General features: G+C 40.0%; 1 protein-coding gene and 1 pseudogene across 1 annotated transcript in view; both read left to right on the top strand.

Moving 5' to 3' along the window:
* LOC148361874 (receptor-type tyrosine-protein phosphatase delta-like) overlaps positions 1-23,894 on the top strand; it is a 401,326-nt gene that overhangs the window by 301,267 nt on the left and 76,165 nt on the right. Inside the window, exons 9-11 of the mRNA XM_088342686.1 lie at positions 405-593; positions 17,425-17,535; positions 23,454-23,465. Of these exons, the coding sequence (XP_088198812.1) occupies positions 405-593; positions 17,425-17,535; positions 23,454-23,465 (312 nt within the window). The remainder of the gene's footprint in view (positions 1-404; positions 594-17,424; positions 17,536-23,453; positions 23,466-23,894) is intronic.
* On the top strand, positions 4,300-4,423 carry LOC148361875 (U2 spliceosomal RNA; annotated as a pseudogene).

Genomic DNA, 23,894 nt, shown 5'->3' with positions numbered 1-23,894 from the left:
TTATTTACCATTTTATATATTGTCATTTTATTTTAACCGCTTTCGTTTAGCGGGCTAGATAAAAAAGCATGACATGTGGCCCACAGGTTGTAGTTTGCACTAAAATATATACCTTGCACAATGGTATTCCACAAATTATTACGGATGCTCTTACTATAGTAATAATTTCATGTGCTTTATAGTCCTGTGCGCCTTATAAATACAGTATATGGCTTTGTAAATATATGTTGTCCCCTATAATCTGGTGCGCCTAATAGTGTTTCATGTACAGTAATAATTACCCCATTATTCCCCTAAAGGTTTGAATAGTTGGTGACTGTCGACTATTTTAATAGTAGTTAGTTTTGAGCCCTAATTTAGAGGTCTGACTGTAAATGACTGACACTTGTTTCTTCTCTGTGCAGAGGACCAGCTGCCTTCGGGGTTCCCCACTATAGACATGGGTCCCCAGCTGAAAGTGGTGGAGCGCTCTCGGACCGCCACCATGCTCTGCGCGGCCAGCGGAAACCCGGACCCTGAAATTACTTGGTTTAAGGATTTCCTGCCCGTCAACACGTCCAGTAACAACGGAAGAATCAAGCAGCTGCGCTCAGGTAACCTGTTCTTTGATAATTGCAGCTTTTTCGCCTCCAAACCCGCGTTTAGTTCCCGAGAGCTTTGATGATTTCCCGATCCCTATTTTTGTTTTTTTCTTGTGTGAACTTTACCCCGATTGCTGTCACAGACTTCCCGCCATGATTACTGGCCTTGTTTATCCCCTTGTCCCACTTCTGCCGCTTTTGCTGCTGTTTTACCGCTGCTCTGAATTGGCTTGGATGGTTTCGCCGACCCCTTTGAAACTTATCTGCGAAATGAAAACTTTCTCCGCTTTGCTTCGAACAACCGGAGGCCTTCCTGGCAATTCACCATTACAACGCTAAAGAGGCTCGAGATTCATTCTTTTGGGCAAACTTTAAAATAGAGGTGCAACAATTTATCAGTCACATTGAGAACTAATAAATTAACAACTATTTTTTTATATTGGAATTATATTTTTTAATTGTCAAATCTTATTCCTAAAAGCAAATATTTAAAGTTGTATTAGCTACATGATAGTAAATGAAAAATGTTGCTAATTTACTCAGTGTGTAATAAATAGATTAGGAGTTTAAAATAAAAAGCATCAATCTTTTTTTTTAATTTTTTTTTACTGCAGAAAAAAGAGAGAAAAGAATTCCCCTTGGGATAGTAATTAGCCAAATCTTTAGGACTATTTTTTACCATTGTCTATTTTATTGTATTACAGAAGTTAAGGGCCCGGTCACACAGCCGTTTGCGTCTGAATCACGGCCAGAAATTTCTGCCTGTGAAGCAGACGCTGTTGGACGCTTTGAGATCGCCATACAGACGAGATACAGCAGTGCTTTACACGCGGTCGGAAATTCACACGCGGTTGGCAGCGCGAAAAAGTTTTGCGCTGCTCAAAACTTTAGGGCCCGGTCACCAAGCCATTCACTGGCGTATCGAGGCTGAATCACGGCCAGAAATTTCTGCCCGTGAAGCAGACGATGTTGGACGCTTTGAGATCGCCATATAGACAAAATACAGCAGTGCTTTACACGCGGTCGGAAATTCACACGCGGTTGGCCACGCGAAAAAGTTTTGCGCTGCTCAAAACCTTAGACCACGTGTTAACCGCGGGCGGCACACGAGGTAATGACGCGGAAATGACGCGGAACGACGTGCTCTGGCCGCGGCCAGGGCGTGGTTACACATGGGTAGGATGCGAAATTTCAGCGGGTAATCGTGGGTGGAGCACGGTCATAGCATGTTCTGCGCCTGTATTGTGGTGTTATTACGTGAAATTAGCGTGTTACGCGTGTGACGGTCAAACGCCTTTCTCCGCGTATATACAGCGCGATTTGCCGAGCACACGTCAGTTGTGCTCGAGACGTCAAGGGGTGGACATGGATCCCCATCACCGTAGTGACCTCGTCTTAATCCATTTTTATTTCTTGACATTTCTTTTCATTTCATAACAAGATAATAAACTAAAAATGAAAAACTATTACAATAATAACATATTGGCTTCTTCGGTGCCATAGCTTGAAATCTTGATCTTCACGGGACAGTGTCTTGAGCGGTTATGATTTCTACAGCCCGGTGTTGTGCCGAGAAATGCATCCCTGCCGAGATTTGCATCCCCTCGCTACTATAACCACTTTTACTTCGTTTTATCTCACTTTTATATCATTTTTCGAGAATGTGATGGCGAAGATATAACCAAAACCACTTCGACTTGCATTTGTTGGGAATGTATACAATTTAAACCATTCTGTCTTTGTATTTGTTGTGAATGTAATCGAACGGTAATGCACACCGTATATAAATCACTTTTGAGAACTGTTATGCACTCTACCATAAAGCTTATTATACTGAAATAAGCTTTATGGTAGAGTGCATAACAGTTTCAATACGAGCGATTTGAATAGAAAAAGGCAAAATAAACATGTTACCTGCTCAAAAGTGATTTGTATACGGCGTGCATTACCGTTCGATTACATTCACAACAAATACAAAGACGGAATGGTTTAAGTTGTATTACATTCCCAACAAATGCAAGACGAAGTGGTTTTGGTTATATGTTCGCCATTAAATTCCCTAAAAGTGATATAAAAGTGAGATAAAACGAGGTAAAAGTGGTTGTAGTAGCGAGGGGATGCAAATTTCGGCAAGGATGCATTTCTCGGCATAACGCCGGCTCGGCAGCTTTTATACCCGTGGTCCACACGAGAAAATGACGCGGAAATGATTCGATGAGGAAGCGAAACAGTCGCCGGCGTCTGTTTTGCGGGCATACCACCGATGAACAGCGGGTTGGCCAATTTTGCGCATTTTCCATCGCGGGCAACCACAGGCAAAAAAAAACCCGCAAAATTTTACCCGCGATACAGACGCAAACAGCTGTGTGACCGGGCCCTAAAAATCATCAAATTTCGAATGGTATGTAACATAAGGTGGAGCATTTTTTTACGTATGTTTCTTTTTGGGGGGGAGGCTAAAATAAGAAAAATAATGCATAAAAATAACACCAAACAAAGTTTTATTTTTTCAATTTTATTACACAATATTTGATCTGCCAATTTGGTAAGATTTCTTTTGCATATTTTCTGACACGTTATTACTCAAATAGTTAAATCACAATTAATTTGTATTTCATAAATTACTTTAAAATATCGCAAAACCAAAACAAATATTTAAATCCGCCAATCTCGCAAGGTTTTTTTTAATATTTTGGAAAATAATCCCAAACATGTTTGCATATTTAATGATGCATTTTTGTATGGTATCTAAATTGCAAATAAATCATGGCGTTTGAGATGATTATATATGGTACGAGAAATTATGACATTGGAATAAAAAGCGCTCCTTAGAAGAAAAAAATATTTTTTTATTTTTACTTCATCTGAATTGACAAATTGAAAATGTTTGTTGCAGCCCTACTTTAAAATACGAGCCCAGGTAATGGTGGTGTGTTTTCAAAGGAATTGCCTCTTCCAAGCAATCTCACTGCTGTGACTAATCCAATACTAAAATAATAACTTTTTGTCCTTTTTTCTCAGAAAACCAAAGCAAAATCAATGTGAACATTCGTGGAGTACAAAAAAAAAAAACATTTTAGCCACAGTAGTGTGCACACTTTCCCAATAACTCTTTTCAGTCCCTTCCTGCTACTCACCAGTGAGCAACTATTGTGATCGTTCTCCCAACTCTTTGCTTACTTGTGGATTTAAAAAAAAACTGTTATCTCCCATACTGCAAGAAAATCTATGTTTGCCCCTTTTTGCAGTTTATTTTAAAGTGTATTATTGCTATATTTTAACTTGTTGAAGAATTAAATATAACTAACGTTAACCCTAATTCTAACTCCTAACCTTAATCATACCCACAACTTTAACCATTTGACTTTATCGTAACCCTTACTCTCTAACTTTGTAACCCCTTAACTCTAACCTCTAACCCTTACAACAAACCTTACCTTTGACCTGCTAACCCTAATCCCTAATCCAAACACTAACCATAAACCAAACCCTTTAACCCCAACCTTTAATCCTCTAACCTTAACCTCTAAACCTAACCCTAACCCCTAATCTTTTAACCCTTATCCGTGGTTCTGAATTTGTACCCCCAGAGAATGGACCCGTGGTTCTGAAGTTGTATACTAACTGTCAAGTCAAGTCATTTTTATTTGTATAGCCCTAAATCACGAAGAGTCTCAAAGGGCTTCACAGATTGCGTTTGGCGAACCTACATTGTGTAATCCCCAAAACACAGCAATGCTATAAATTTGATTTTTGCAATCGGGAGATGGAATAAGAGCTCGCTCTGTCCACTCCACGCATCGGCCCGGTATTGCAGTACCTCCGGGAACGGTGCATTCGCACTGATCGCTGCTTGGCTCTGTGGCTAGGGCCTTGACTCAGCCTTTTGGCTGAGAAGTGTCTCGGCCCCTTGGCTTTGTAGCGTATTATTATTTGACCGATAACGGGTAATGGATAATTGATAAAGAATATAGAACAATAAACCTTACAAAATCCCCAGCCCTAACCCCTAAACTTAAAAAATAACCTGAACCCTTTAACCCTCTTATACTAACCCCTAAACCTAGCCATAGACCTAAGCCCCTAACCTTAACCTTAAACCAAACCATAAACCTAACCCACTATTCCTAATCAGTTACCCTCCAATCCTAACCCCAAACCCAACCCTTACCATAACCCTAACCTTCTAACCCTCACTATTAAAATGAGTAAATTTGCTTTTCCAATTTTAAGTTCCGTATTTTCCGCACTATAAGGCGCACCTAAAAGCCTTTATTTTTTTCAAAAGCTGACCATGCGCCTTATAATAAAGTCCGCCTTATTTATGGATCAATATTAAGTCGCAAAGTCTTGCAACTAATACAGCAGCCGCCGACTAGATTTTCCCCCCAACGCCAAGTAGTCCGCGGTGTATGCTGGGATTTATTTACCGGCGTCTCATTGGCTAACCAATGTGTCAATCATCATTTGAATCGATCACTATTGGCTAAAGTTATTCGGATGTAAAGGGGGCGGATCCTTTTTATCATTTACAGGCTGGCATAGGCTAAGGCGGCAAAACAAAGCCTGCAATTGGCCGAAAAAGATGTGTCAATCATCATTTGAATCGATCACTATTGGCTAAAGTTATTCGGAGGTAAAGGGGGCGGATCCTTTTTATCATTTACAGGCTGGCATAGGCTAAAGCGGCAAAACAAAGCCTGCAATTGGCCGAAAAAGATGAATGTGAATAGCACGTTGGGTTGACGGCATAGAGAAAACAGTATTTTACTATTCTGTACTGTATTTGTAAATATTTTACTCTCCTGGATTTACTACACTCACAAATATAAGAGGACCATGGTTGCACATTATTATTGAACACAACGACTTCGGTGAGCTACTCCGGCTATATATTTTCCCTGTATCTTGTTTCAGACTGAACTCCATGTTTCTGTGATAAGCGGTGCAGATAATGGATGGAATGGAGTGTCTATTTTTAAATTAAACTCAATTCCAAGTGTTTATTGTCATATGCACAGTAAAGTTGCGAGCGAAAAAGAACATAGAAACTAAGGAATGGTTGGCATTTCTTGAATCCCAAGACTTTAACCTTCCGAATGATATTTGGAACGATGCATTTGTGTGAAATCGTACGGACACCACATCCGCACGTGTCTACGACACGTATTTGCTTCTTTGCAAGCTTTCGGAATGTTAAGGGGGTAATCAATTTGACTGAACTATCTGACTGTTTTGTCGACGTTCTCATTGTAGCGCCTTATAATCCGGTGCGTATTATGTTTGTCAAATATAGGACCAAAAACTATTTTTTCGGGGTGCGCCCTATAACCCGGTGCGCCTTATAGTGCGGAAAATACGGTACCTTTTTTTTTTTTTTTTTTTTTTTTTTAATTACATAATGGTATAAAAACATAAGATAAGTCCAAAAATACATAATATGTGCAAAATGTTCTGCCAATGGGGCAACTTTTTTCCTTCTTCCTTTTTTTGGCAGTGTTCACCTGCTTGTTCAACTCGCTGGCTCAACCCCAAATCCTTGCTTGTCCCTGTTATCAATTTCCTATTCTTAGAGATACATTTTTTTTAACTAATTGTAGAGCTAATAAATAAGAATATTACTTGCCATAGCTAAGTAGTACCCTTTTTCAATTTGAATTTCTTTTCTATTGGAAGTTTCAGTGTTAATCAAGGTGTGTGATCAATGGACCGATTGTAATGCCATGTCTATGCTGTTTCTTTTCTCTCTGTATCTTTTTTAACCACAGAGTCATTTGGTAAGTTATTTTGTCCCGAGGTTCACACCCTCACTACTGTCCACTCTTTTTTATACCTCTCACTAATGTCGCTGCTCTTCCTGCTGCTGCTCACCTTTTAATCACGACACAAAACGATTGCGTTGATACAGCGCATGGCATGCAACGTACTAACAGTTAGATTGGACACAAACTGGCATACACAGAACCAAAACACCAAGATATACATCATTGCAGTAGACCCTCGAGATCCAAAATAAATGTGGATATCGCAAGATGAAATTGTTATATGAGGGGGATAGAAACTTATTGTAAATAAATCATGTGTTCTGAACCCCTACAAGTATATGGTAAGTACTACTTATGTTAAGTTTGTGGGTGACGGACCCAAATGCGAGGAAGGAAAAACTAAGGCAGGGGTGCTCTAAATAAGAATAGTATTTAATAACAAAACCAGGAACAGCCTAACAAACAAGGGGTCATAAAACAGCAAAATGTCAGAACAAACCAAACCTGACATGGTCCAAACCAGAAACAAAGAACACACCGGAAATGGAGATTCAACGTAAAAAGTAACAAATGAAAAAGAGGCCCCGAAACAAATGACATGAATAAAGAATACTTTTTGAAGCCCTAGAAGTATATAGTATCTAATTCTTATGTTGGGTATGCAGGTGGTGGACCCAAATGTGGGTAAGTAGGAACTGAGGCAGGGGTGCTCGAAATAAGAATAATATTCAAAAACAAAACTAGGATCAAAGTTACAAACATTGGGGTCACAAAACAACGAAAAGTCGAAGCAAACCAAACCTGACATGATCCAAACCAGAAACAAAGACCAAACCAGAAATGAAGAACCAATGAAGATAGTAACAAACAAACAAGGGGTCACAAAACAAATGACAGATATAGATAATGTGTTCTGAACCCATAGAAGTATATAGTGAGTGAGGAAGCAGGAACTGATGGAGGGGTGCTTCAAATAAGAATATTTTTTATAACAAAGTTACAATCAACGGGATCAAAAGATAGCTGGGATGGACTCCGGCACCCCCCATCCCCACTGAGCATAAGCGGTGCAGATAATGGATGGATGGAGGTGTATGTATATATATATATATATATATATATATATATATATATATATATATATATATATATATATATATACATATATATATATATATATATATATACATATATATACATACACCTCCATCCATCCATCCATTGTCTTCCGATTATCCGAGGTCGGGTCGCGGGGGCAGCAGCGTTAAAAGGGAAGCCCAGACTTCCCTATCCCCAACCACCTCCTCCAGCTCATCCGACGGGACCCCGAGGCGTTCCCAAGCCAGCCGAGAGACATAGTCTCTCCAACGTGTCCTGGGCCGCCCCCGGGGCCTTCTGCCAGTGGGACATGCCCGGAACACCTCCCGAGGGAGGCGTCCAGGAGGCATCCTTATTAGATGCCCGAGCCACCTCAACTGGCTCCTCTCAACGCGGAGGAGCAGTGGCTCTACACCGAGTCCCTCCCGGATGACTGAGCTTCTCACCTTATCTCTAAGGGAGAACCCAGCCACCCTGCGGAGGAGACTCATTTCGGCCACTTGTATCCGGGATCGAGTTCTTTCGGTCATGACCCAAAGTTCATGACCATAGGTGAGGGTAGGAACGTAGATCGACCGGTAGATCGAGAGCTTTGCCTTTCGGCTCAGCTCCCTCTTCACCACGAAGGACCGGTACAGGGTCTGAATGACGGTCGATCTCCCGTTCCATCCTACCCTCACTCGTGAACAAGACCCCAAGATACTTGAACTCCTCCACTTGGGGCAAGACCTCCTCCCCGACCCGGAGGAAGCATACCACCCTTTTCCGACTGAGAACCATGGCCTCGGACTTGGAGGTGCTGATCCCCATCCCGGCCGCTTCACACTCGGCTGCGAATCGCTCCAGCGAGAGCAGAAGATTGCGGCCTGAGGAAGCCAACAGCACCACGTCATCTGCAAAAAGCAGTGACGCAATGCTGAGGCCCCCAAACCGGCAATGCGGACCAGACTCTGGCACCGGGCATACAGGGACCGCACAGCCCGGATAAGACTGTGCGGTACCCCATACTCCCGAAGCACCCCCCACAGGGCCTCCCGAGGAACACGGTCGAATGCCTTCTCCAAGTCCACAAAACACATGTAGACCGGACAGGCAAACTCCCATGCACCCTCAAAGACCCTGCAGAGTGGATAGAGCTGGTCCAGTGTTCCACGGCCAGGACGAAAACCACACTGTTCCTCCTGAATCCGAGATTCGACTTCCTGGCAGACCCTCCTCTCCAGTACCCCTGAATTGACCTTACCAGGGAGGCTGAGAAGTGTGATTCCCCTGTAGTTGGAACACACTCTCCGGTCCCCCTTCTTAAAGACGGGAACCACCACCCCAGTCTGCCAGTCCAGAGGCACTGTCCCCGATGTCCACGCGATGTTGCAGAGGCGCGCCAACCATGACACGCCCACAACATCCAGAGCCTTAATGAAGTCCGGGCGGATCTCATCGACCCCCGGGGCCCTGCCACCGAGGAGTTTTTTGACCACCTCGGTGACTTCAACCCCAGTGATACGAGAGCCCAACCCAGAGTCCTCAGGCTCTGCTTCCCCAGAGGAAGACGTGCCGGTGGGATTGAGGAGGTCTTCGAAGTACTCCGCCCACCGATTCACAATGTCCCGGGTCGAGGTCAGCAGCGCCCCATCGGCACTATACACAGTGTCGATGGCACACCGCTTCCCCCCCTAAGACGCCGGATGGTGGACCAGAGGGTTCCACGTCGTCCCTTCGGGCTGTGCCCGGCCGGCCCCCGTGGGTCAGGGTCCGGCCACCAGGCGCTCGCCAGCGGACCCCACCTCCAGGCCTGGCTCCAGAAGGGGGCCCCAGTAACCCGCGTCCGAGCGAGGGAAATCGAGGACCAAAGTTTTGTGTCATCATAAGGGGTCTTCTAATCTGCGTTTTGTCTGGCCACTCATCTAGGACCTGTTTGCCATGGGTGATCCTACCAGGGGCTTAAAGCCCCCGACAACATAGCTCCTAGGATCATTGGGACACACAAACTCCTCCACCACTATAAGGTAGCAGATCAAGGAGGATATATATATATACAGTGCATCCGGAAAATATTTACGGCGCTTCATTTTTTCCACATTTTGTTATGAAAATACTCCATTATGACAATGTGAAAAAGTGTATTTTTTATTTCTTATTGAATTTATTAAAAATAGAAAACTAAGAAATCACATTTACATAATTATTCACAGCCCTTGCCTTGAAGCTCAAAATTGAGCTCAGGTGCATCTTTTTTCCACTGATCATCCTTGAGATCTTTCTACAGCTTAATTGGAGTCCACCTGCAGTAAATTCAGTTGATTGGACATGATTTGGAAAGGCACACACCTGTCTATATAACGTCCCACAGTTGAGTGTGCATGTCAGAGCACAAACACCATGAAGTAAAAATAACTGTCTGTAGACCTGCGAGACAGGATTGTATTGAGGCACAAATCTGGAGGATACAGAAAAATTTCTGCTGCTTTGAAGGTCCCAATGAGCACAGTGGCCTCAATTATTCGTAAATGGAAGACATTTGGAACCACGAGGACTCTTCCTAGAGCTGGCCGGCCTTCTGAACTGAGCGATAGGGTAAGAAGGGCCTTAGTCAGGGAAGTGACCAAAAACGCGATGGTCACTCTGTCAGAGCTCCAGCGTTCCTCTGTGGAGAGAGGAGAGCCTTCCAGAAGGACAACCATCTCTGCAGCAATCCACCAATCAGGCCTGTATGGTAGAGTGGCCAGATGAAAGCCACTCCTTAGTAAAAGGAACATGGAAGCCCGTCTGGAATATGCCAAAAAGCACCCGGCACCGCTCATCACCAGGCCAATACCATCCCTACAGTGAAGCATGGTGGTGGTAGCATCATGCTGTGGGGATGTTTTTCAGCAGCAGGAACTGGCAGACTAGTCAGGATAGAAGGAAAAATGAATGCAGCAATATACAGAGATATCCTGGATGATAACCTGCTCCAGAGCGCTCTTGACCTCAGGCTGGGGCGAAGGTTCATTTTTCAGCAGGAAAACGACCCAAAGCACACAGCCAAGATCTCAAAAGATTGGCTTCAGAACCACTCCGTGAATGTCCTGGAGTGGCCAAGCCAGAGTCCAGACTTGAATCCGATCGAACATCTCTGGAGAGATCTGAAAATGGCTGTGCACAAACGTCTCCCATCCAACCTGATTGAGCTTGAGACTTATTGCAAAGAAGAATGGGCAAAACTGCCTAAAGATAGGTGTGCTAAACTTGTGGGATCATATTCTAAAAGACTTGAGGCTGTATTTGCTGCCAAAGGTGGATCAACAAAGTATTAAGCAAAGGCTGTGAATACTTGTGTAAATGTGATTTCTTAGTTTTCTATTTTTAATAAATTCAAAAAAGTAAAAAAAAAAAAACGTTTTCACATTGTCATAATGGAGTATTTTGTGTAGAATTTTGAGATAAGAGATTAAATTAATACAATTTGGAATGAGGCTGTAACATAACAAAATGTGGAAAAAGTGAAGCGCTGTGAATACTTTCCGGATGCACTGTATATATTTATATATATATAAATAGACTCTTTTTTTCAAATATTGTTACATTTTCAATTGTTTCTCCAGTAAAATGAGCAAAATAATCCTATAAAAATAATTGTATTCCACGTTGCATTGTCAGGAAGGGTTGCTTTAGCTTGGGGTCTACTGCACAAATAATTAGCTTCACCTTCTTGTGTGCACCTGAGCCCTTTCACAACGAAAGAGTTACCTAAAAACAGAAGTTCCTCACACTCGCCAGTTGACTTTTTCCACTCTTTCACTGATTTAATTATTCCTTCTCTCACTCACTGTGTCATTCACTCACCTACGTATTCCTCCCCTTCCGTTCAGCTCCACCTTATAGAGTTACCAGTCAATAAGTCATCAACTTTAGATGTCTGTTAGGTAAGACTCCTGCGGAGCCACTGTAAGAAAATCGATGGTGACTCGATTTCAGACTTCTAGACAGTGACTGTGTGGGGTAGCCTGTATCTTGAGGAGTTTATTACTACTGATTTTCCTTACTACTGCCAGGTAAATTCAGCAGATTATTGATCATTTTAATTTTAGGTATTATTATGCACCATCACAACAATAAAATGTTCCTTGATAAATAAATTATTTTATTTTTCTTATTCCTTTTTTTTCCATTGGTCTTTTTGCATTATAGATTTCCAGAGAAAAATAACATAATATGTAAAAAGAGCAAAGTCAGAATGCACAAAAATAAGCTAGCCTACAGTATAGTTTTTCTTTTAAGAGTTGACAAACTATTATCTCTTGAGAGTCCAAGTAGGGTTTATTAGCCAGGTAAAACACTCAAGGGATTTGTCTTTAGAAGTGCAACCTGTCTCAGAAACATGAAAAACAACAAGAGAAATAGAAAAGGAAGCTCAGCGGTTTGCTAATTAGCGCCCTGAGATACTAACATGGGGAAGGAGAGTCTCGTTTGAGTTACACAAACTTTTTCTTGTCTAAATTTATCATAAAAATATCAAATAGGCAGCAACATATTTAGAGAGTTGTGTAGTTTTTCTCAATCTCATCAAGGTTCAGAACTTCATATGATCTGTCACGAGGCGTGTTTGTACAAACGCTCTGGGGTCTCCTGCTCTGTTCTGGTAATCCTCGTGACAATGATCACTTGAGGATCATTTTTGTGCCAAAGAGTCTTTGGATTCGAATCGCTAATTACTGCAAATTCATTTATTTGAGACTTTTGAAAAGTAATGAAGTTCACCACCAAGTATCCTTTTTCCTTAAACACTCACTTTTTTCTGTAATATGTCTCATTAATCCCTAGTGCGTATTGTGTCCCATTTTGGGCATTGCAGTGTTTATTTTATGTTAAATCAAAGATAAAGCATTTGAAACATGCCACAGGGGAACTTAAATTTTTTTAATATGTTAAGGTACAAAATGATTCCACTTATTTATATTTTTTTTATTGAGAGAGAGAGAGAGAGAGAGAGAGAGAGAGAGAGAGAGGAGAGAGAGAGAGAGAGAGAGAGAGAGAGAGAGAGAGAGAGAGAGAGAGAGAGAGAGAGAGAGAGAGAGAGAGAGAGAGAGAGAGAGAGAGAGAGAGAGAGAGAGAGAGAGAAGCATCATCAACGCAAGTGTAAAAAAATGCCCTTTTTGGCCACATTTACTTATATGCACACAGTTCGAAATAGGACCAATAGATGTTACTGTATGTTACTGTATTGTATAGTGAAACCTATAGAGGGAGCCAGAAAGCACAAGGAAGATTACAAACTACAGACACTCTAAGTGACCAAAAAGCACCCTTTTTTTGCCAGATTTTTGCAAAGAAAGAACAAAAATAAAAGAAAAAAGTGAAAATATGAAAGAAAAATATAAAGCGAAAATGAAAAGAAAACGGTAAAAAGAAAGAAAAGAGAAAATTGTGATGGAAGAATGCAAAAGGAAATATTTTTTTATGTAAAAGAAATACAAAATTCTCAATTGATTAGCGTTTTAACGAAATGTATGTTGATATGATATTTCATGTATTGTATTCCTAGGTATTTCTCAAATAATTAGGTTGTTGTTGTTGTTTTTTTACTCAAATGAGCTGCTAAATGATCCATACTTTTCTTCTAAGGTGCAAAATGACCCCACTTGGTCATTTTTAATCCATTTTCAATGGGAGAAAGAGACTTCTGCTACATACACGTAGAAAAAGTGATTTTTGGGCTCATTTACTTGATAGTTTATGATTTAATTGATTGATATGTATATACAAAAAGGAAAATAATATGTACATATAGCCTGTCATGTATATGCACATCGAAGTGTGGCATGCCTTAATACTGCACAGAGTGCAAAATAGTTTCAAAATTGACTATTTATCACTTCCCAATCACAGAGCCCATTTTGGGCTCATATCCCACAAGGCACATTAAAAAAGACCATTTATGGAATAAGCTTATTCTGTGCTTCAATTTTTTTTCAATTCTTCTTTAATTTTTCTGTCTTCTTTCCAAGTAACTCCCCCAGTTCTGTTAGTATACCTCCTCCTTCCTCCAGCGTTCCGCTTTTGTGTAGCACTAACATCTTGTTCTTCTTCTCCCTCCCTAATCTCGTGCATTCATTGCCCACTCAGGTGGCACGCCCATACGAGGTAAGACTGACTGCCGGGAGGACCAACGTTGACAACACAGCCCGGCTACCATTCCATTCCAAGCCTCCGATTCCTCTTGTGCGATATCCTATGGAGGACTGACCCTGCCGTATGGAAAAATAGATGCGGAAATACATAGATAACTACAAATATATGCCGTATAGATGAATGAACACTTAGATAAATCACAAATGAGATTGAATTATGTATTCATGCATAAGATCTCTTGTACTACGGACAGACTGAAGAGATCTTTTCTTCCTCATGCCATGAGGCTCTTTAACTCCACCCGGCAGAGTAAAGGCCCACATTAAACCACACCACCTACATTGGATATTACCGAATCTTACTGCATTATGTATTCTGTGTAGCACTATTTAGTTACTCTATATAACATGCTAAAGTGGGCATTTGCACGTCACACTGGGTATTTGTATATTGTATTCTTTTGGCTTTATTATTGTATTGTTCTCAGCTCAGGGATGCTGCTGGAAATGTGAATTTACCTTAGGGGATGAATAAAGTATCTATCTATCTATCTATATTGTCATACATGTTTTTTACAGTTTGTCTAGAATAAACGGAAAAATACACAAAAAATACACAAAAATTACAGGACAAAATATAATATAAAATATATGATGCAACAAAAAAATATATAAAATACAGAACCAACTACACAACAATATAAATAACAAAATAAATGACAGAATGAATGACAAAATACACAACTAAATATGCTTCAAAATACAGGACCAAACAAATAACAAAATAAATGACAAAAAACACGACAAAAAGCATAAAATATATCACAAAATATATGATTAAAAGAAATGAAGTAATACATGGTAAAATACTCGAAAAAAAAATACATGACAAAAAATTGACAAGATTTGCGTCAAAATACACGACAAATTTGATGAGACAATATATGAGAAAATACATGACGAAATACACGACAAAATATACGACAAAATACACGACAAAATACGAAAAAATACATAACGGAATACACGACGGAGTACACAACAAAATACATTTTAAATTAAATGATAAACAAATGAAACAAAATAATTGAAAAAAATGAATGACGAAATAAATGAAAAAATAAATGACGAATTACACGACAAAATACATGGGGAATCAAAAGATAAAATACACGACAAAATAAACAATGAAATACACAAGGAAATACACTACAAAATACACAAGGAAACACAAGACAGAATACAAGACAAAATTCATGACAAAAATGACAAACAAATACAAAATAAATGAATGAAAAATGCCAAAATAAATTAATACAATTCATTTTTGTCATGTATCAAAATGGTTCGGCTTTGCCAGGCTGATGCGCTTGAAGGGGTCAGTTGTTGGGGACATCAGTACCCAATTTAGCCGCCAGAAAGTATATGATACCCCCACAAACGCAGATATTTCTCGATTTTGATTATATTTATTAGGGATGCCTTGACACAAAACCTAGCTGGTCCTCCGCCTAAAGTAAAATTGTGTCAAAATTTACGAACATCGGTTCAGCCGGGAAAACAGGATTTATTGTTTAGATTTTTGCTGTCATACGTGATTTATATGTGTGTTCATTCATTTATAAGACATCTATTTGAAGGGATTTATTCATGCATAGATTTGTTTATGGTCGCCTTGGTCCTCCTCAATATCAGAGCTGAGCTGTCCGAGGATCAAGAGGAATGGAGGTTTGGAATCGAGCGAGCAAATTCATTCATTCATCCTCCTCTGCCTTGTAATCACCATCCCTTTCCTCATGTTGTCATGATCTCGTCAAATGTTCATTTTTGTTAACGTAATCTCATGGCTTTCCTAAAACGTCATTTAGCGATCCCTCTTTTGTCATTAATATCAATTAGCTTCCAACAATCCAAAGCGTGGTTTGTTTTAAAGTTCTTTAAAAGAAGGTGTAAAACATAATTGGTGACCTGATTTCATTCGGGGGTTTTTTTTGTGTGGTCTTGACCTAATCTTGGCCCGCCCCCCGATTTATTTATTCACTATATTCACCCAATCAAACATCCCCGTTTTGTTTTGCCTCCCAGCTGATTCACCTGACCCGAAAAATCCAGATGGCGTCGAAAAACACACATTTCTTCATAATTGTCTTTGTTTTTTTTACAACTATTGCTTTCTCTCTTCTCTTTCATTACTGATAAAAAGCCCCAAACAACCACTTTTTTGATAAAGTTTTTATGGGCGCTTTTTTGCCTTCCGACACCATCCCCCACTCCCCAAAATTTACTTTTTTGACAATTTTTCTATTTGCAGGGAGTGAGAAAGCATCGGCCTCCTTCCTAAGGCTTTGCGTATGTTGTTTACTTTTTTTTTTTTTTTATGTTGACCTAAATCAGGGATGTCAAACTCATTTTGGGGCCACATGTTAGAAAGGAAAACTCTCACAGGGGCCAAACTAGTGGATTTGAGAAAGAGAAAAATAAAGGTAGAGAAAGAGAAAAATAAAGGGAAAGACGCAGGGAGATAAAGAATAAATAGAGAGAAATAGAAGCAGACAGAGAGAAAGGGGGAAAACAGACAGAATGAAAGGGTGTGTGAGGGAGTGAGAGAAAAACAGAGAGAGATAAAAAGAGAAAAAGCAAAATGAGTAAGAAAGAAGGAGAGAAAGAGAGAAAGCAAGAAAGAAAGCAAGAAAGCAAGAAAGCAAGAAAGCAAGAAAGCAAGAAAGCAAGAAAGCAAGAAAGCAAGAAAGCAAGAAAGAAAGAAAGAAGGAAAGAAAGAAAGAAAGAAAGAAAGAAAGAAAGAAAGAAAGAAAGAAAGAAAGAAAGAAAAAAAGAAAGAAAGAAAGAAAGAAAGAAAGAAAAGAGGGACATATAAAGAAAAATATATACATATAGAGAAAGAGAAAAAGAAAGTGAGAAACACTAAAAATAAAGTGAGAAAAGGAGTAAGAGGGAAATATTGTAATGTAAATACGAAGAAAGAGAGAGAGAGATAGAGAGAGAGAGAGAGAGAGAGAGAGAGAGAGAGAGAGAGAGAGAGAGAGAGAGAGAGAGAGAAAGTAAAATAGATACAGAAAGAGACATAGCGAGAATGAATAAGAGAGATAAAGAGACAGGGAGAAAAGAGAGAGAGGAAAAATTGAGAAAAAAAAGAAAATGAGAGAGAAAGGGAAAAGAAAAAGAGTATGAGGAATAGAGAAAGAGAAAAAAATACACCTCCAATTACTTTACGAGTGGCTCCAGGCTTTGACGCCATCCAATGGACATATCAAAAAGTGCAGCTCAGTTTTTCTTTTGTGCTTCTCACCGTGTTGTCTCAGTGGGCCCAATCTAGCCGAGGCCCACATGTTTGACACCCCTGGCCTAAAGAAAGGTCATTCCTTAACCTTTTTTGATTGTGTGTGTATTTAATGACATCACACTCCTGATCCCATTGGTGGATCCGCCAAAGATTTGTGTTATTGCCATGGCGATGCTTTTGAAAAGTGATGTAACCGTGACTCGATTTCCAGACGTCGTTTGTGAATCGGTTCCTCAACCAGTCGACTGCTCCGTTTCTCTATTTATCTTGCACCGAGAAGCACGTCCCCTTTTAAGGACATTTTGATTCCCCATCTCTGAATCAGGATGCTGACCTTTATTTTGAAGAGACTTTTGCTGACAGTGACAGAAATGTGCCCCCTGTTATCCCATTTTAGCCCCCACTCTTCACTTTTTGCTGATATTCAAACCCATTTGTCCTTTACGATCATAAATGTTCTCTATCAGATGATGATCCGTTTAATGACTGTTTATTCTTTTGGTTTTTGTGTGCGTGTCTGTTTGTGTGCTGGTTTTTGTGTATTTTCATCTACTGATTCCTGCATTCAGGTGCGCTACAGATTGAAATGAGCGAAGAGTCGGACCAGGGCAAGTATGAATGTGTTGCCGCCAACAGTGACGGGACTCGCTATTCCACACCGGCCAACCTCTATGTCCGAGGTGAAATTCTTTTCTATTTTCTCTAATGTCAAGGGCAAAAGTAGTCAGAAAATACGATATGAATAAAAAAATGCCCTTAGTTTTGAGAATTGTATTGTTGTGAACCACATGTGACATTTTTGAGACATTAAATATAGTAGTAGTTTGAGTTACAATAGACACTCGGGTCCCCCAAATCTGAGTTTGCAAGTAGTTGTTTTTGTTGGGTCCAAAAAGGGGGAGAAAAAAGCACATGCTGGTAAGATGATTGTACTGAGGGAAGGAAGGAAGGAAGGAAGGAAGGAAGGAAGGAAGGAAGGAAGGAAGGAAGGGAGGAAGGAAGGAAGGAAGGAAGGAAGGAAGGAAGGAAGGAAAAAAGGAAGGAAGAAAGGAAGGAAGGAAAGAAAGAAAGGAAGGGAGGTAGTGAGGGAGGGGTAAGATGATTGTACTGAGGGAAGGAGGAAGGAAGGAAGGAAGGAAGGAAGGAAGGAAGGAAGGAAGGAAGGAAGGAAGGAAGGAAGGAAGGAAGGAAGGAAGGAAGGAAGGAAGAAAGGAAGGAAGGAAAGAAAGGAAGGAAGGGAGGTAGTGAGGGAGGGGTAAGATGATTGTACTGAGGGAAGGAGGAAGGAAGGAAGGAAGGAAGGAAGGAAGGAAGGAAGGAAGGAAGGAAGGAAGGAAGGAAGGAAGGAAGGAAAAAAGAAGGAAGAAAGGAAGGAAGGAAAGAAAGGAAGGAAGGGAGGTAGTGAGGGAGGGGCGAAGGATGGAGTCAGGAAAGGAGGAAGGAATAATGGAAGGATGGAAGGAACGATGAAAGTAAGGAAGTAGGGAATAAGGATGGAAGGAAGCAAAGAGAAAAAAATGGAATTCAAATGGAAAACAAAGTGGAAAAGAAGAAGGAAGTGGTGTTACAGTGAATGGAGCTAAGGAAGGAAGGATGCAGAAAGTGAAAGTAGTAATAAAGTGGAAAAGGGGAAAGAAGAAAGAAAAGAAAGAGTTTCTTTAAATTCAAGTAATTATCAAAAAATACTATTCGATAACCATGAGAGAAATTTTCTCTGTTTTTGTCTATCAAAAAATACTATTCGATAACCATGAGAGAAATTTTCTCTGTTTTTGTCTCCTTTTCAACCACTCACCTGTGACAAAATACGTGTATAGTGCATTTCTGACTGCAATCCAAAAGTTGTGGCCATAATTCACACGCCGCCCTAATAGATAATAAGACCCACAATAAATCTACGTTACAGAGCTTGTGATTTACGTACGTCCTAGTCTACTTTCATTTTACTGGCACGGATGTATGTTAATGAAATTATACGTTTTATTGAACATGGCGCCGTACTACTAAATCTGTTTCACGGCCGGGCTGTAAAAAAGAAGGCTTACAAAACACGCCTCGTTTACACCAAGTGTTTCTGAGACTGTGCCCCCGGGATACGACATCAATCCCTTCTCAAGTAGGAATCGTAAAATGAAATTGCTGTATAGCGGGGAATAGAACCTTCTAGTTATGCCTTCCGAACCCCCTGTACCCCGAATAAAAAACATTGAAATATAGGGCTGCAACAAACGATTACTTTCATAATCCATTAATTGGTCAATTATCTTTTCCACTAATCGATGAATCGGATTTTTTAAAGACATTTTTCAATTTCCTTCTCCTTCAAATGATGAAGTTTTTAGAAAAACAAAAGAAAATTCCACAGTATAAAATATTTTTTTTAAAAGTGTTTGTCAATTAACTTGACAATAAAGAAATAAACATACAAATATATTCTTTACGCCTGCCAATATGTAAGATACTCTTTTCCTACCACCGTATCCAAAGATCATTTTATATTTGCGTCAAACGAAACAAAAAATAAATAGTAATATATTTCATTTCATCAGCAGGGGTCTCCCACCTTTTCCAAGCTGAGAACTATTTTCTGCTACTAATTAGCGCAAAGGGCACCCAGTTTGATATGAATTTCTAAAATAGCAACTTAGCTGGATGACTTGCTGAATAGCTAAAAAGTATCTTGATAGTTAGTTTGAATGATAGACAGGTATAAGAACTAAAAGGAGCTGGACAACTAGCTAAAAGAGTAAAAAGCTAACTAAAGAGATGGATAGAAAGTTAAAGAAATGCATGCTTTGTATAAAGGAGCCCAAAATTTTGCTTCATAACTAAATTGCATTCAAAGCGTGTAAAAAGCTAGCTGGATAGCTGAAAACGGTATGTTAGCTACAAAGCTAAAAAGGTAGCCAGAAAGACAGCTTGAAAAAAAGCACAGTTTTGCTCATTCGCTTTACAAAATCTATAAACTACAATTTAGTTTGTTGCATTTCTTGTAAAATAAAACAAAAATAAGATGAATACATAAATGTATAGAATCCAATATTATTCTCTTAATTGATAACCTCAAAATAATTCACCTGAATATTTTTTTCTGTTTATGAAGCCCTTGAACTGGAATTTGAATTTCCAAAATCAAATGTAGAATGTTACTACTATGCTAATGGTATATTATTTGCAGGTTAATTAAAGGAATTGGGGTTTAAAAAACTCAGCTAACCTGTGAAAAAAAAGTGTAAAAAAATGTGCGTTATAGTCAGGAAAAACGCTACCTTTGATGTGACATGACTTGAGGGTAGATTGCATCTAAATACTGATTTTAAAACCTCCACTTGCGAGGACTGTCATGTGTCCTTATTCTTAACATATTTCCCAATCATCGACTGGTTTATATTAGAGGTAAGATCGGGCCAAAAAAAAGCACCCGAGCCCGACGCAGGCCCGAGGGGTATTAAACCCGACCCGGACCGAGCCCGACTAATTAACTGGATTTGCTGGCCCGGCCCGAAAGGGGCCCGAAATTACATATTTTATTTATAAGGAGGGGTGATTTATGATAACAAATTAAACTGCCTTTTGTTACAACATCTAGGCCTAAGTTAAATAAAACTGTATAAACATTTACATCTTTTATATTTCTGTGTCTGCACTGCAGATGTTACATTTGGCGACAATCTGTCATTGACGGGTTTTTTTTTTTGAGGTAGCGAAAACATTTAAGGGCGTCCGTCATTTTGACGACTTGATCATTGGGCCATAATCCACAGCAGCAGTAGTAGTACGTCCTTAAGATTTTAGCGCAGCACTTTCATTGAGGGGGTGTTGACGTGTTGTGCCCTTTTCCGACTCCTATGCAAATTCCCCCCCCCCCCTGATCGTATTCTATATAAAACTCTTATTAAAACAATAAAGCGAGCTAATTATAATAATTGGGAGATCCTAGTCTATATAACGCGTTTATTTAAACAATAAAGCGTGATTTTATTCTGCAAATTGCGTTTTTTAACGCGGATGAAAATGTCACCAACGTCAATGTACGCTTCCGACTCCATATCGGGGATACCAGGCCAAAATCACTCGAATTTGCGGAGGGGAAGATTATTAAGAGGACAGCATTCACGTCACGTCACGTGCACAGAGCATGCTCTGGCTCCGTTAAAAGCAATTACAGCTCCTTCTCCGTTTTATCCAAATTATTTATTTTATAACAAGTATTCCTTGGTCTAGTATCCATACATAGTTTAAGTATATATTTTTAATGAACATATATTTATAATTATTAATTAATTAAAAAAAAAAAAAAAAAAAAAAAAAAAAAAGCAGGACCGAACCCGACCCGACCCGACCGTATGACTGACATTTCAGGCCCGACCCGGCCCAAAATTGCCTCGGGTTCGGGTTCGGGTTCGGGCTCGGGCCATAAATCTTAGGTCTAGTTTATATCATGCAACTTAGTCAATGTAACAATGTGTGTGTCTTCTTCATATTTTTTCCAAGCTTAATTTCAAAGGATATCATGAATTTGCTTCTCCCTTTAGCATTACTGCAATTCTTGGGACGCTTAGCAAATAAAATAGAATAAAATTTGATCACCAACTATTTATGAAATTGTTAACTAAGTAAAGATTGAGAAAGGCTCAGTGGGAGGTAAATTAGCAAATAGCATATTGGTATTTTTATGATGCCACAAAACAAACCAAAAGCAGGCCATCATATAATATAACAAGGGTCAGCAACAATCGGTGAGAAGTGCCACTTTCAAATTTCCTTGTAAACCAGTGTGCCACACCAAGATTAATGACTCGCACAACATTTTTTTTTTCTATATCCGAAAGAGCTGTAATTTTACACCAGTCCGAATATACAACATGGATAGACATTGAAATTGTATAACTGACTTATTTATCTAGCACTATTCTTGTTCATCAATAAACTAAAAAATGAATGTGAGCAACGTGTGGAAAGGCCCGTACACATCCATGACTTCAACTTTTGACCACAAGAATCCACCATTCTTCATCAACAATGAACTATAATAAAAAAACAAGTGATATGCACAGCTACCATACTATTCACCAATGAAATCGTACAGCAGAAAATATCAAATTGAAATACACACGCATACACATGCTTTCTGCCAGCCCCTCCTCTTGACGTTCAACACTTCAGGCTGACATAAGGATGTGTTTTAGTCTTGTTTTTGATTGTCTATTTGTTAGGCAAGCCACCAAACAAAGCCTCCGAGCTCGAAAAGGACGCTTCTTTAATATATTCGCATTAAGTTAAAGGATTTTCCGTGCTTTGCTATGCAGTGACCAATGGCGTTTTTAGCAGTGACAATGGTTTTCAGGGTCTGCGTTTGTTTGCCGTACATGGACACAGCGTGTTTTAATTTCTCCGCCTTGTCAAACTCGTCCTTGAATTCATGTTCATGATTCGTTACTTATTGACGTTTAACCCTTGATGTGCGAGGTACAACGCTCTCGGGGCATAATGCACAGCACGGTCATTTTTTATGCACAAAGCCCCAGTCATTTGCCCACGCTGGCTGAAAAGAACGACATTTTTTCGCTGGAGGAGCCGTCATGAGTCATTTGTTTATCGCACGCGTGTATTTCGTTGGCTGGGTTAAAACAGGAATCTCTTCCTCTCCTCGGCACCGCGCAGACACACGCTCACAAACGGAGCAGAGGAGGGGCGCAACCATAAAGCCTCTAAACAACACGGCGCGCAACTGAAAATGTCTAAATTTCAGGTAAATGCGCTTAAAAAAAAAAAAAAAATCATTATTATTTTGCCGTGCGCTCGCGTGCCACTGGTTAACCCCTTGCGTGCCACTGCCGGCACACGTCTCATAGGTTGCCGACCCCTGTCACATAACATGGACCAATAGTAGACAGGCGTCCTATGGAGACCCTCTGCACTGAACAAAGAGAGATAAAGGCATTGTGCGAGGTAGTTCAACCATGACCATATGCATGCGACACAAACCCATAGCAGGCCAGCATTTTATAGCATGTTGACCAATAGCAGACAGGCATTTTAAGAGATGTAACATATTTGTTCACGATGTAAGTCCATGTATATCTATTTATACATATATGGTTATTTAGGACATTTCAGCCCAAATCTAGTAGGCGCCTCACCTCCCCGGGCACTTTAATAGCACGCATTTTCAGACACGTCCGAGCGATGACGCGTCCCAGAGACGTTTTCTAATCCGGGGGCCTTTAGCTCAGTTGCCACATCAACACATTTCCCAAAAAAGGGAAGAAAAAAGAAAAGAAAAAAGGCAACCTTTAAAAGGCTGATTGCTGCTCACCCTGGGGATCTACAAACAAACACTAAGAGCGAGACGTGAATTTTAAAGACGTAAATGTCAAGGGCTGACGAGCGCTTATTTGTATACAAGGTTTGTTATGTTTTCTTTCCTGCGTTTGAGCTTCCCTTACTCGTGCGTCTGTTGCGAGCGCTCCTCTGCCTGACGTGTTTTCTCTCCCTGCCTTTTCTCTGAAATTGAATATCTTCTTCTTTTCTTTTCATCCCCTCCTCCTCCCAATCCTCTTCCACCCTCCTCTCTTTCCTCGCTCCCCCTCGGCAGAGCTCCGAGAAGGTTGGTACAGTCAAGACCGTTTTGATTGTCTGTATTGAGTTTTTTTTTTATCTATTTATATTAGTTTGTGGGGGAGAGTGGTCCGATAAAATGTCATTCAGCACCATTGACTTTTTTGAAATTGTTTTGGAATCGAGCGAGCAAATTCATTCATTGATCCTCCTTTGCCATTTAATCAACATCCCTCTCCTCTTGTCATGATCTCCTCAAATGTGAAATTATTTATTCACTCCAACCACTCAATGGGTTATCAAATACAAGCAAGGTCAAGTCTACTTGTATAGCCCTTAATTGCAAAGAGTCTCAAAAAGCTGCACAGACCACAGATTATTGCAAACCACAGACTATTATGACACCATCCCTTGATCTAAAATTTACATGAGGGCAAATACTACACAGATATTGTCAACATAAAATATAGGTTATTCA

The sequence above is a fragment of the Urocampus carinirostris genome, chromosome 8, assembly GCF_059441175.1.
Source record: "Urocampus carinirostris isolate Australia breed hairy pipefish chromosome 8, RoL_Ucar_1.0, whole genome shotgun sequence".
NCBI lineage: Eukaryota > Metazoa > Chordata > Actinopteri > Syngnathiformes > Syngnathidae > Urocampus > Urocampus carinirostris.
The sequence above is the reverse complement of the archived record's forward strand: the minus strand, read 5'-3'. Positions and strand labels throughout refer to the sequence as shown.